Below are 14,441 nucleotides of genomic sequence, written 5' to 3'. Positions count from 1 at the left end.
ATAATAGGGGTCACTGAAACAAAAAAGACCAAAACTGGTGAGATCTTTCTGAGCAATAAATACAATATGTTATATTCAGGCAATAACAATCAAGGAAAAGAAGGAGTAGCCATAGTATTCAACACAAAATACGAGGCTAATCTTCTTGAATGGCAGGCAGTCTCAAGTAGAGTAATGTGTGCAAATATGAGAATGGGGAACTAGACAATGAGACTTATTTGTACCTATGGTCCCACAGAAGGTTCTACTAAGGCAGAAGTGGAGGAATTTTTTGAGGCTTTAGAAAAAGCAACTGACACGATGAAAAATGAAAAGTTGGTCCTTGTTAGGGATCTAAATAGCAGAGTAGGAAATGATTGTGAGACATACAAAAATATTTTGGGAAAATTTGGAGAAAAGAGCAAAGCTAATAATAATGGCAAATATCTGTTGGATTTCTGCTCAGGACATGGACTGGTTATTACTAACACCATGTTCCAACATAAATATGTGCACAAATTCACATGGACAGAAGAGGCTAGGAATAAGAAAAGTCTCATTGACTATGTTATTGTTGATAGTGATGTTTTCTCCCTGGTGCAGGACACCAGAGTGTACAGAGGATTTGAAATTGGAAGTGATCATTATTTAGTCTTGAGCAGGATAAAATTGAATTTCATATTGAAAAGAATAACATGTAAGAAAGTTTTAAAGCGAATAAAAGTTGAGCAGCTCTCAGATGTGAACTGTAGACTGAAATACACAAAGTTTATTGAAGAAAAAATGAATAGGTTTGAGAACAGGAATCAAACCTTGGAGATTCAGTGGCAAACTCTGAAGAAAACATTGATTGATTCTGCCAGAGAGGCATGTGGTGAGGTTGTCTGTAAGGATAGAAAAATCAGAACTCCCTGGTGGACACAGGAAGTTTAAGAGGCAGTGAAGGAAAAGAAGAAAGCATACCAAAAGTTCCTGTCAAATAAGTCAGCTTGTGCTCTTAGAGAATATAGAGACAAATGCAAGAATGCTAAACACTGTGTAAAACTAGCTAACAAAAGTCATGGAAGACTTTGGCAAGAATATAGAAAATAAATATCAAGGCGGTGGCAAAATATTCTGGATGTTGTTGAAGAAGCTTAAGAATGGAGGAAAGAGTGCTGTAAAAGGAATTAGAGATGATAAAGGTGACATGAAAACGGGAGAAAAAGATATCCTTGAAGTATGGAGTAATTACTTTGAAAAACTGCTAAATGAAACAAGCAGCGATGACAGCACAGTGGTAAAAAACACTGACCAGGCATGCCGTCAGGAATACATATCCATACTTGAAGTAGAAAAAGCCATCAAAGGCTTGAAATGTGGAAAGGCAGCAGGAGTAGATGATATTCGACCAGATATGCTGAAGTATGGTGGTATAAAGGTCTTACAGTGTCTGCACTGCATAGTTCAGAAAGCCTGGACAGAGGGACGAATTCCCGATGATTGGAGTAGAGCTCTCATAGTACCCATATATAAAAAGGGAAATAAAACTGCATGTGAGAATTACAGAGGTGTTTCCCTACTGAGTGTTCCTGGCAAGATCTATGCAAGTATACTTGAGAAACGGTTGAGAAGAATTGTGGAAGAAAAGCTTGGTGAAGAACAAGCTGGATTTAGGCCAAATAGAGGCTGTCAGGATCAGATCTTCACTTTACGACAAATAGTCGAGAAAGCATGGGAATATAACAAAGATCTGTATTTAAGTTTTGTCGATCTGGAAAAGGCATATGACAAGGTGCCAAGAGAGAAGCTATTCAATATGCTGCAGTTATATGGTGTGAATGGGGCATTATATCAAGCAATACTTAGTCTTTATTTGAGTTGTAAGTCAGCAGTTAGAATTGAAAGAAGTACAGGAAGATGGTTTAATGTTAAATCTGGTGTGAGACAAGGATGTACATTATCCCCTCTGTTATTCATTATCTATATGGATCATATTATGAAGGAAAGTGGTATTAAACATGATATCAAAATTGGAGATGTTAATGTCAGCTCTTTGCTTTATGCAGATGATGTTATACTTCTAAATAAATCTGCTACAAGTCTGCAAGATTCTCTGACTAAATTGAATAGCTGTTGTAATAGATATGGTATGAAGGTCAGCAATAAAAAGACAAAGACAATGAAAATAGGTAGAATCATTGAAAGTGTCAACTGTGTTGTGAATGGAGAACCTGTGGAACAAGTAAAACATTTCAGCTATTTAGGCACGATTTTTACTGAAGATGGTAAATTAAATATAGAAATAGACAACAGAATCAGCAAAGCTGGTATGGTGGGAAGTCAATCGAATAAATTCATATGGAATAAGAGAGAAATTAGTCGGAACACTAAATTAGCTGTATACAAGACAGTGTTTAAACCAGTTTTAACTTATGGATCTGAGAGCTGGGTCAGAAGTAAAACACTTGACCAAAGACTAGAGACCACAGATATGAGAGTCCTGAGAAAGATTATAGGTGTGAACAGACGGCATCAATGGCAATATCATATTAAAAACTAGGATATTAAGAAAGAACTTGACATTGTCAGCATCCAGGAATGTGTTAGCAGAGCTAATCTCAGGTGGTATGGTCACTTAAACAGAATGGGCGAGGAAAGATTAGCAAAACAAGTGTTCTCTGCCAGGTTGGCAGCAAAACGATCCAGAGGAAGACCAAGATATAGGTGGATTGATACAGTACAAAGTGCTTTAGACGATAGAAATATAAGATCTGATAATGTCGGAGTCTTGACAAGTAACAGACTGATTTGGAGGAAAATTGTAGATAGGAAATTAATAATGATGTAATTTTTTTCATGTAGTACTATCATATCCTGTACACCCCTTGAGGGTACATGGCAGGAATTTGATGATGATGATGATGAATAATTCAAAATGCACTAATGAGCCCCAATTTTCTTTAGTTATGCTACAACTAAAAGGTAAGAGACTGCCTGATATGAAAATTTTGAAACTTTAGGTGTATTGGATTGAGTTCAAGCTTTGTCCCATTTTCTGTCAAGCAGGTCTCATTGATGCATATAATTTTTGTACCAATGACAAAAATTCCTCTATTTTATTTCCGATACTTCTGGCATTCATGTACATGCATTTCAACATCATCTTGGACCCACAGTTACCCTTGTATAATGCTATTACCAATCAGCTGAGATTTGAAACCTGTGAAACTACATTCAGCAATGCATACTCATTTCTGTAAACACACTCATGTGTCTCAAGGATGGCCTAACCTACCACTTGACTGCAATCCCATAATACTTCTAGTTTCCCTGATACTGATATGATCTCTGATATGAGAGTTCTGAGAAGGATTAGTAGAGTGAAGGGATGGCATTAATGGCAGAATCATATTAAAAATGAGGATATTAGGAAAGAACTTGTCATTGTTAGCATTCAGGAATGTGTCCATAGAGCTAATCTTAGATAGTATGGTCACTGAAACAGAATAGGAAAGGAAAGATTAGCAAAACAAATGTTCTTTACCAGGTTAGCAGGAGAAAGACTCAGAGAAAGTGTAGATGGATTGATATTGATAATATTGGAATCTTGACAGATAACAGATTAATTTGGAGGAAAATTGCAGATCAGAAGTTACTGATGGTGTAACTATTTCATGTAGAATTATCAAATTTATCCTATACACTCCCTGAGGGTACATGATTATGATAAAATAATAAACAGATGATCTTATCATTAAAATACTCTGGATCAGAAAGTTAGTTTTTTTTTTTGCTTGGTTACAAATTAAAGTATACTCTCCATAAAATTGTATTCTTGTTTAACTCTTTATCCAAGTGTAAGCAAACGAAGTTTGCATGTGAAGTATCTTATAAAACGCCCCAGGAAGAATTTTCTTTTTGTTTTTTTTTTTTGCTTCACTCAGAGCATTATGCAGCAAACTACACAGCCAGCAGAAGTCTACTTGATCAGATAGCATGTAGAGGGAAGAAAAGCTACACTGTTCCTATAGAGTCTTTACACCTCATTGCATTAAATGAATCAAGACAATGCAAGGCATTCAGGTTAATCAGAACAAAAATATATGACTCTCTCTGGCTACTATTCTGACTATCTTGCTTCTGGAAATAAAATCTATCAACAGTCTCCATGAGGTATTTATACTTAACTTAAAAGTTGGGCATTGTTCCAGCTAATGTACGCCCACAGATACGAGACCCTTCGACACTTCTGCGCATGTCAACAGAAGGAGGATCCATTCCAATAATAGGGTAATCAATCCATATTGTGGGATGAATTGTTTATTATTACACGTTGGAAAATTAACTTTGCTTTTATGATTATTGTAGTTTTTAAAGTGGTAACTATTTTGTTTAACAGTTGGAAAATGTTACCTATGAAGCACGTGATTTCGCGTGTTGGCGACCAATTCGTACATCCTTCATTTCTTTCTTCCCTTCAGCATGAATAAACTATTCTTGGCACAAAGCCAAGCAAAGCTCTGACAAGTGTGGGCATACTATATCACCTTGATGAGGAGAAGCTGGTATATTACATAACATCATATGATGTCCAAGTTGCCTTTATTTGCAGTCACCATCATAATACCTATGTGTCCTCCAATTCTCTACTGGAAATAACTAAAAAAAAAAAAAAACTAATTCATCCCTTTGATGGTTGTGACAGTTTGCAATTATGGCCAATGAAACTAAAGCTATGAAGCCACTGTATAATGACTATTAACTACATGTGTTCTTCAAGCTGATACCAGATTTGGAGGATGAAAATCCCAAGTTCCAAGAAAAACCATTGGTGAAAATATCCAGTGATAGCCTCATATGCATCATTCATGCGGTGCAAATAAAAACAGTAATGTCTCTTCGTAGTTAACGAACAGGGTATAGCTTTCCTCTAATTTATCATACAAATGCCTTGTTACAAAAGTACTGTAAACAATAGATAACGTAGAATAGTTCAAACAGAACTGCCGGTATATGAAAGCGTGAACATACAGTATATCTGAATGTAAATCGAGTTGGTTGTATATTTTAACTTTCCATTACCTGAAAGGGCATGTAGCTGATCATTTTCGTTCTTTAAATCCTCTACAGTTCCATGAATACAAAGTAAATGCTTCTCGATTTTTGAAACAATTGCATCCGACAGCAACTTCAATTCCCCCTCTTCTAAAACATTAGATAACTTTGTGATTGCCGCCATTTTCTGTAATATACTGTCACTATTCGTTTTAGAAAAATATTATAACTTTACAGAAATTATACATAGCATAGTAAGTAACTATCTTATTACTCAAACATAAGTTATGAATCAAACGTTGGAAGATACTTGAAATTAGTTCGTACACAGCGAAATGCACGAGATCAAATCATGAGATCCCATGATGACAAAGCGTGGGACAACATATAAAACAAAAATTCAACAAACTGTGGCGCATTTACGTCACAGTGGATGGGAACATTTTCTGGAAAAAATACAACAAACGAACTATATATATAATATAATATATAATATTATATAATATATTATATTCGTGTTAGAATATATTTTTTTTAATGTTGAGTTTGTAATTTATTATATAATATAATATATGGCCCTCGTTCCTTGGAGGCCGGATTGTTACAACCAATCCCATCAGGCAGTTAAACATGAAGGAAGAGGATGCTAAGAATCCCCGGGTAACCAGATCATGCTGCCATTGTAAACTAGAGCTTGGAACATTAAACTATAGGACTCTGAGCAGTGAAGTACGGTTAACTAAACTAACTGAATAGATAAAGCGACTAAAATGGGACATTCTTGGATTGTGCGAAGTCAGACTTAATGGTGAAGAAATTCTTCGATTAAAAAATGGAGACATTATATTATAGAGGTCAAGATAAAGAAAGAATCAGTGGAGTTGGATTCTTGATCAACAAAAAACTGAAGAACAACATAATAGAATATGACAGTGTATCCGATCGAATAGCAAGTGTTGTCGTTCAAATCGCGAAAAGACACTCTTAAGAGCGTCCAAGTCTATGGACCAACAATAAATCATACTGACGAATTGAAGCCTTCTATCATGATATATCCCAGCTCAAAAATAAAGGAAAACATCACTTCAGAATTGTAACGGGTGACTCTAATGCTAGAATTGGTATTCAACATTCCGATGAAAGCTCAATGGGAAATTTTGGATATGACATGAGAGATGACAGAGGAGCAAGGTTAATAGAATTTGCAGAAAAAGAAACCTGTATATCATGAATTCCTTCTTCAAGAAAAAAACACACAGAAAGTGGATATGGAACATGTCCACTTTCTGTGTGTTTTTCCAAATGGAAAAACTAATGAAATTGACTTTATCCTCAGAAATAAGAAAAACATCTTTCAAGACTGCTCTGTTATAAACACCTTCAACATTGGAAGTGACCATCGTATGGTACGCATTAAGATTCAAATAAACTGCCAAAAAGAAATAAGGAAAATGTTTCGGAAATCAAAGCAAAACATAGATGTGCACAAACTCAACATTAAAAAAGATATATTCCAACACAAAATAAACAATAGATTTAAACATCCTGTGTAGCTCAGTGGAAGAAGCGCTTGCTTCCTCTGCGCTTGGCCGCTTGAAGTTAGACCTAGGTTTTAGTCTAGTCGCTGACTGGAGGAACTTTTTCTAAGCCTATCTTCGATGGGTTCCCGAGTTAGTCGATCTCTGGCACAGGCAAGCGGGTTTGTACTCCCGGAAACTGGGGTTTTTCGTCCCGTAAACTCAAGAAAATCGACCGTAGTAGCCACATTATTTCAGACAGTGACATATCTTGTTAGGGTTAGGTACCAAGAGATGGCAGCACTTGTTTGCCAGCCTGTTCATCGGCGGCTGCTATAATTAGTGATAGACATGAGCCAGCTATCTCTGATTGGCTACCGATGGAGATTGAACTGCCTACTCAGTCTCCAAAAGCTAGATAGGGTATAAAGGCTTCGCCTACTCCCTATTAGGGAATAAAAGGCGTTAGAAAGTAATCAGAAAGTAACGACATTATTATCCAAATCTTTTACAATGCTCAATTGAAATAGCTGGTACCATAGAACAGAAACAAGACAAATTCTCTGAAGAAACAAAACAGCTTATAAAGAAACGTAGAGAGATGAAACAATCAATTAACCTACAGAATAATATTGAATACACAAAATTGTGCAAAACAATCAGAAAACGTATTAGACAACAAATAAGAAAATTCAATTGAAAACAACCATAGTCTCAAAAAAGCCAAACAGCAATTGATGAACAACAAACTGCAGTCAAACTACAAGAGGAGACCATCACCAGAGATAGATATGCTATAGCAAAACGAATTGAAGAATTTTACTCAGTATTATACCAGGATGATGAATTAAATGAAGAAGAAGAAGAAGACAACTAAAACAAAGCTGAAGTACTACAGATTCTACCAGAAAAAGTTATGCAGAGCATCCAAAGCTTCCAAAATGAGAAAGCTGCAGGTAACGATGGAGTTATAGCTTAACTTCTAAAAACAGGTGGAGAAATAATCTGTGAACTATTAGCAAAACTATTTACGTTATGCCTGAAGAAAAATGAAGTACCAACAACGTGGAAGAAGGCTACCCTAATTTCGATGCATAAAAAAGTGATATAGAAGACTTGACGAACTATCGACTTATCAGTATACTATCAGTGGGCTACAAAGTGTTTACAAAAGTCTTAGCTAATAGAATTTGTGCGACTCTGGACCTAGCACAACCAAAAGAACAGGCAGGCTTTCGAAGGGACTTTGGTACAATGGACCATAATCAAGTTGTACAGCAGATTATTGAACGGTGTAATGAATATCAATTACCACTATCTCTTGGTTTTATTGATAATGAGAAAGCATTTGATTCCCTTAAAACTTGTTCAATACTTAAAACAGCAATTCATTTCAATGGAAATATCTCTACTGTGGGATTACAAAAAGGTATAAGACAGGGTGACACAATATCTCTAAAATAATATACAGCGTGCCTAGAAGTAATATTCAAATTTCTTGATTGGGAAGGGATAGGTCTGAAGATAATTTGAAGATATTTAAGCCATTTACGCTTTGCAGATGATATAGTTATCTTTACTTCAACTGCACGTGAATTACAGACTCGTATCCATGAGCTCTAAATTGCTATCAGAACAGCCGGCCAAAAGATAAACCTAAAGAAGACCAAATTGTGTTGAATAGTTATATCCAACCAGAATTAATAAAAATCAGTAATGAGGAAATTAAGCAAATAAATCATTACATATTCTTAGCACAACAGATATCAATGGAACAAAATATCATGGATGAAATTAAACGGCGTGCGAGACTTCGGTGGAAAGCATTTGCAAAATTAAATTCAATTTTCAAAAGTCAACTACCATTATGCCTGAAGAGAAAGGTTTTTAACCAGTGTATCATATACTGACATATGGCAGTGAAACAAGGACACTGAATGCAAAGGAAATTCAAAAATTAAAAACAACACAATTTAGTATGGAAAGAAGTATGCATGGTATCCCAAGATTGGATCACAAAAGGAATACGACCTACATCACGGAGGATTGACGATATCATCAGATTTGCAGGAGTGACATGAAAAAGGAGAGCCATCGAGAGAGAGGGTTGGAGTAATCTTGGAAAGGCCTTCATCCAGCAAAGGATCGATAATGATTATAATTATTATTATTATTATTACGGACAACTCCAGGGAGTCCTTAGACTCATCGAGGGAGACCCTAAACATCATGTCCACACAACTATACGACATTCTCACAGTATCTAGCATACCTTGCCTTGAACTCTCTCACCTTCATCGCACCCAAAACAGACTCTGGCAGCTTATTCCACTCATTTACCACTCTAAAAGTAAAGAACCCAGCTCTAACACCTTGCTAACCACAATCTTGTCCAGCTTCCATAGGTGTCCTTTAGTTCTGGCACCACCAGTCCTGATCTCAAAAATATCCTCTGAATTAATCCAATAGAAACCTTTTAGCAATTTGAATGTCTCAATCATGTTTCCCCTTTTCTGCCTATCAACTAATTTCTGCAACTGGTCTCATAAGGTTCATTCCATAGACCTGCTATCATCTTTGTCACTCGCCTTTGGATCCTCTCCACCTCCTACTCCCCATCAAGAAGAAACCTAGATGAAAAAATCTTGGCATAGTAGTCGAGATGAGGTCTTATCAAGGCTCGGTACAGAGGTACAATAACTTGCTTGTCTCTGCTCGTGAAAGTATTTTAAAACAACGAAGTGAGTTGATGAGCTGGTATAGCCACATTTGCAATGTTCCCCCTAAACTTCATCTCCCTATCCACCAACACTCCCAAGTCCCTGGCCTCATAAATCTCCTGGAGTATAGTTCCACCAATGTGATATACTCCTGCTAATCTTTTCACACAAAAATGCATGACCTTACATTTTGTCACATTAAATTGACATTCATTCTCTTTAGCCCAAAACTCCAATCTATCCAAGTCATCCTGCAGGATTTTGACATCTTCTGCATTCACTATCACCCTACCCAACTTTCCCCCATCAGCGAACAAATGAACTGTTTCTCTTAGATCCTTCCCTATATCGTTAATGAAAAAATTAAACAGCAGTGGTCCAAGAACAGACCCCTATGGCACACCACTAGTCACACGTCTTTTGGACTCTACTCCTGGATAAACTACTCTTTGATGTCTCTCCATCAACCACCCACCTATCCTTCTCACTAACCCTATATCCATTCGCATATGTTGTAGGTTACGGATTAGAATTCCATGTGGCATCCTGTCAAATGCCTTTGCCAGGTCCAGCACTATCACTGTAAACCCATTTCCCTTATCCAGTTCAGCCGTCACCGTGTTATACAACTTGAGCAAGTTACTGAAGCATGATCTACCCTTCACAAAGCCATGCTGTCCCCCCATACAGTATCCCATTTTCCTCAATCCATTCCTGTATCTTTCCCTTGACTACTTTCTCCAAGACCTTGACAACGACTCCTGATATGCTGATCGGTCGGTAATTAGCAACCGTAGTCTTGGATCCTCCTTTATGCAATGGAACTATTTCCCCCTCTTTCCACACCTTCCCGATTAAACCAGACCCGAGACTCAGATTAAACAACATGGTCAAGGGCACTAACAATTCTTTAGCCGCTTCACGCGAGACATATATCATGTCGGTATATCATCCAATCCCACAGATGTATTCACATTAAGGTTCTATAATATACTATTCACCTGCACTTCATTCATCACAATTCCCGTATAAACTAATGGTTCCTTCATTTTTTCAATGCTACCACCTGGATGATATACTGTTGCAAAGTGCTCGCTCAGTAACTCCACTATATCGACTGATTCAGTGACCTCCTTACAATCGTCGTTCCTTAAAATCATTATTCCGTGTACAGTTTTTTTTTTCTTTCTGGCAGCATATTGGAAGAACTGTTTGGGATTCTCTTTAGCTTGCATAGCTAGTTTCCTTTCATAATCAATTTTTGCTTTTTTTTACCACACCCGTTACCCTTCTGACCTGCGCTTTATACCATTCGTGTGTCTGCATGTCAGATTTCTCTTTAAATTCCCTCCACAGTTTTTTTTTTTTTTTTTTTTTTTTTTTGCAGCTCAAGCTGAACTGTGTTATTCAACCATTTAATCCTTCTTTTACTATTCGGACCCTAGATATACAACCAGCCATAACCTCCTGTAAATTCTCCTTGACTACTTGCCATGCTCTATCAACATCCAGCCCTTTCAGTTTTACATGCCATGGCACTGAACCAAGCAATCTCCTAAGCTTGTCATACTTGCCAGCATGGTAATGCTACTTATACCCTGTCTTAATCGAAAATTCTACATCTTCTGTCACCTCCCAGGTCAAGACCTTATGATCACTCTCACCAATTGGGGACAACATGTTATATTCATTACAGTCAAATTTATCTCCTTTCAATTCATTCGTACCAGCCACAACTATCAATTCTTTCACCCTCTGTTTTAGTGCTATAATACTCTCACTTACATCCTTAAATTTCGCACATGGTAAGTACAATTTAGTTAAACTCCCATCTATGACTCCTCTTAATTATGACTCACCATAATTAAGACGAGTGTGCAGTGATACACACAGAGTGATACACACTGCACAGCGCGCAGTGATACACACTGCCGCTGCTTAGTGTGTATCACTTCGACTATGTGCAAAATGAAAACATTTTGCACATAGTCGAATCAGATATAGATGTTCTTGTAGCCATCGAGATGTAAAATTGTAGCTTACCCGGGAAAACACTTCTGTTTTGATGAGCAGATAATCGGAGATATCCTTCACTTACTGCGGTTGTGGCTAGTGGTCTTCTTAAACTGTATTTGAAGGATGATGATTGTGACTGTTAAATTGGAATCAGTCTATGAACCACTAAAGGACTCACATGCAACTATCAAGCTACCTCTGCTTGATTTTTGCTGACCACTAATCTTAAGAAGCCTAGACAACTGAATACAACGATTCGTGACTTATTGCCGCCATATCCAAGAATTCTGCATCGAAAAAGGAAAGGAAACACATCATCTGCTTGTTTTTAAATAAAACAGGCAAGAATGCCAATAGAAAACAAAGGAAATGGAGAGAGAAATAGGATGGTGGCAATAGGAAACGTAAGGGAGAATAAAGAAAGAAAACAAAGGAGACACAGAAGGGGAAGAAGAGGAAATGAGGTAAAGGCCTCAGTTAATTGTTCTCATCTTACTAGTTCTATACTATAAGATTATTAACTCTTTCACTGCTATACCCAATTATCTCCCAGAACCATGCTACAGAGGGAAAACTGGCATCCAGATGATCCATTTATTCCGGCTTGACCACCTAGAGTTGATCTTCGTGGCCTAGTTTCGTATGCAGGTTAACGTTCCTCGAAAATTTTGGAGAAGAACAACGTTTCCCTTACCTTACCTATCCTCTTCGCTCCCAGCAGAGCAGTGGGCCTCAACCATTTCCATGACTCTATTCAATGCTTCTTTTTTGATCTCTTTCCAGGAACATCCCAGCCGTCTTGCATCTATTTCTAGTTCTCTTCTCCGTGTTATCCTGGGTCTGCCTCTTTTCCTCTTGCCTTGGGGATTCCATCCTAGTGCAATTTTTGCTATTTCTTTACCGGGTTTCCTGATTGTGTCATCTATCCAGTTCCATTTTCTTTTAGTGATTTGATTTCTGCTTCTGGTTTGACCGGTTTTCTCCCAAAGTTGAATGTTTCTTATTTTATTTGGCCAGTATATTCCTAGTATCTTCCTCAACCATTTGTTTATGTAGACCTGTATTTTACTTATTTCTTCCTTTGTTAGTGACCATGTCTCCGCTCCGTATAAAAAAACTGGTTTAACATTACTCTTGAAAAGCCTAATTTTGGTTTTTAATTTTATTTCTTTGGACCCCAAAATTTTCTTCATCATATTGCATGCAAGAAGCCTGCGTAGCTCAGTGGAACTGGGGCTTGCGTCCTCTGCTCTTGGCCGCTCGAAGTTAGACATAGGTTCTAGTCTAGTCGCTTACTGGATGAACATTTTCTAAGCCAATCTTCGACCGGTTCCCGAATTAGTCGATTTCTGGCACGGGCAAATGGGATTTTTCTCGCGGAAACTCGGGTTTTTCGTCCTGTAAACTCAAGAAAATCACCGTTGTACCCACATTATTTCAGACAGTAACATATCTTGTTTGGGTTAGGTACCAAGGGATGGAAGCACTTGTTTGCCAGCCTTTTCATCGGTGACTGCTATAATTAGTATGAGACATACCCGCTATCTCTGATTAGCTACCGATGGAGAATGAACTGCCCACTCAGTCTCCAAAAGCGAGATAGGGTATAAAGGCCTCGCCTACTGCCTATTAGGGAATAAAAGGCGTTAGCTGAATTATTTATTTATTTATTTATTTATTTTTGATTGAATGCAATCTGTGCTTGCTGGATTCTATTTAGTATGTCCTGTTTGGTTCCCCCTTATGTGGTGATCACTGATCCCAGGTAGATTAAGTTATCTACATGTTCCATAGTATTCCAAAAACTAATTCTTGTTTAGCGTTTATCTTCATTACTTTAGTCTTGTTATAATTTATTTTTAATCTACATTTATTTGGTTCCTGGTTTAAATTATCTATTTTCTTTTGGAGGTGTTGATATTTTTGTGCCAAAAGGCATATATCGTCTGCAAAATCCAAATCACCGATTTTATTTGACCATCCACATTGGATGGCAATTCTTTCTTCAGATGTTTTCCTCACCCAGTCAATGACAATCAGAAAGATGGTCGGGGAGAGTATACATTCTTGTCTTACTACTGTGATTGTTGCAAATAGTTCTGATAGTTTGCCATTATGTATTATTTGGATTTTGTATTTTTCATGAGTTTTCTTTGTTATATTTATGATTTTCTTGTGAATCCCATAGGAGAAGAACAAAGCCTATGCAAAACATGATACGACAGTGGGTAGAATCTGAACTTAATGGCTCTATTTATTATGGTGCAAAGGGTGAAGGAGAGCATCAGATGATATCAAATTTCCTTCGCCCCCCCCCCCCCCCCACATTACCTTTCTCGACAAGCACAAAAAGTCACAATGATGACGAAGATATGTTAATACAACTGAGAGGATTCCTGTTGTTTGCATGATTCTTTATGACCTGCCAAATGAGATCCTCTTCTTCTTCTTCTACGCGTTATTCCCGCTTCCTATGCGGGGTCTGCATGTTATTTAGATGCGACTTCTTGTAAGTACTACTCCCAACCGACCCGTCGCCTTGTCTGCCGCTGGGGGTGGATATATTTTTGACTGTAGAGGCGTATGTTCACGGGGCGGTTTGCCTGTTTGTGGGATGAAAAACACCAGATAAACTGGCGGAAAAAACCCTACTAACCGCGCCCAAGACCGGTTAAGTTGGCTATGACTAAGGAAGATCCTCAAATTCCTCACATCTACAACGGGAATCGAACCTGGGACACTCCTTCCCTAGGCATATGGTTGCGAAGCGTAAAGCGACTAGGCTAACCGTGCAGTCCCCTGCCAAATGAGATATTTGAGCAAATTTATGATGTAAATCATTAACTGCTGCGTGTTGTTCGCTGGTGGTCGAAACTGCATATCACTTGTTTCTTCAAACGAAAGGGTATACTGTGCCTGCCGATAAGTTTCCTCAAGATGTCTTAGGAGATAGACACACTAGAATGCGTGGTCTTAGGTAAAGGGATTTCCCGAAGTCTGGGAAATCGTTAGGTAGAATGTTAAATTAAACGTTTTACTAAGTATTTCTCCCCATGTTGCCTATGTCTGTACCCAAAGAGCAGAGTTTTATAAGGTGGCTATAGCAACCTGGGCATTATCTACTCGACGCATGGATGGTCAGTAATTCCTAAGATAGGAAGATGAATACCCA

General features: G+C 37.7%; 1 protein-coding gene across 3 annotated transcripts in view; it reads right to left on the bottom strand.

Moving 5' to 3' along the window:
• LOC150106811 (nucleoprotein TPR-like) overlaps positions 1–5,370 on the bottom strand; it is an 826,699-nt gene extending 821,329 nt beyond the window's left edge. For all 3 annotated transcript variants that reach the window (XM_090393327.1, XM_090393328.1, XM_090393329.1), the window contains exon 1: positions 5,044–5,370. In XM_090393327.1, coding sequence (XP_090249453.1) covers positions 5,044–5,200 — 157 coding nt within the window. In that variant the 5' untranslated portion in view covers positions 5,201–5,370. The remainder of the gene's footprint in view (positions 1–5,043) is intronic.
• Positions 5,371–14,441: the final 9,071 nt, after the last annotated feature.

The sequence above is a fragment of the Typopeltis vanoorti genome, chromosome 5, assembly GCF_054136105.1.
Source record: "Typopeltis vanoorti isolate ZY-2024b chromosome 5, IOZ_Tvanoo_1.0, whole genome shotgun sequence".
Classification (NCBI taxonomy): domain Eukaryota; kingdom Metazoa; phylum Arthropoda; class Arachnida; order Uropygi; family Thelyphonidae; genus Typopeltis; species Typopeltis vanoorti.
This window is presented reverse-complemented; position numbering and strand designations above follow the sequence as displayed.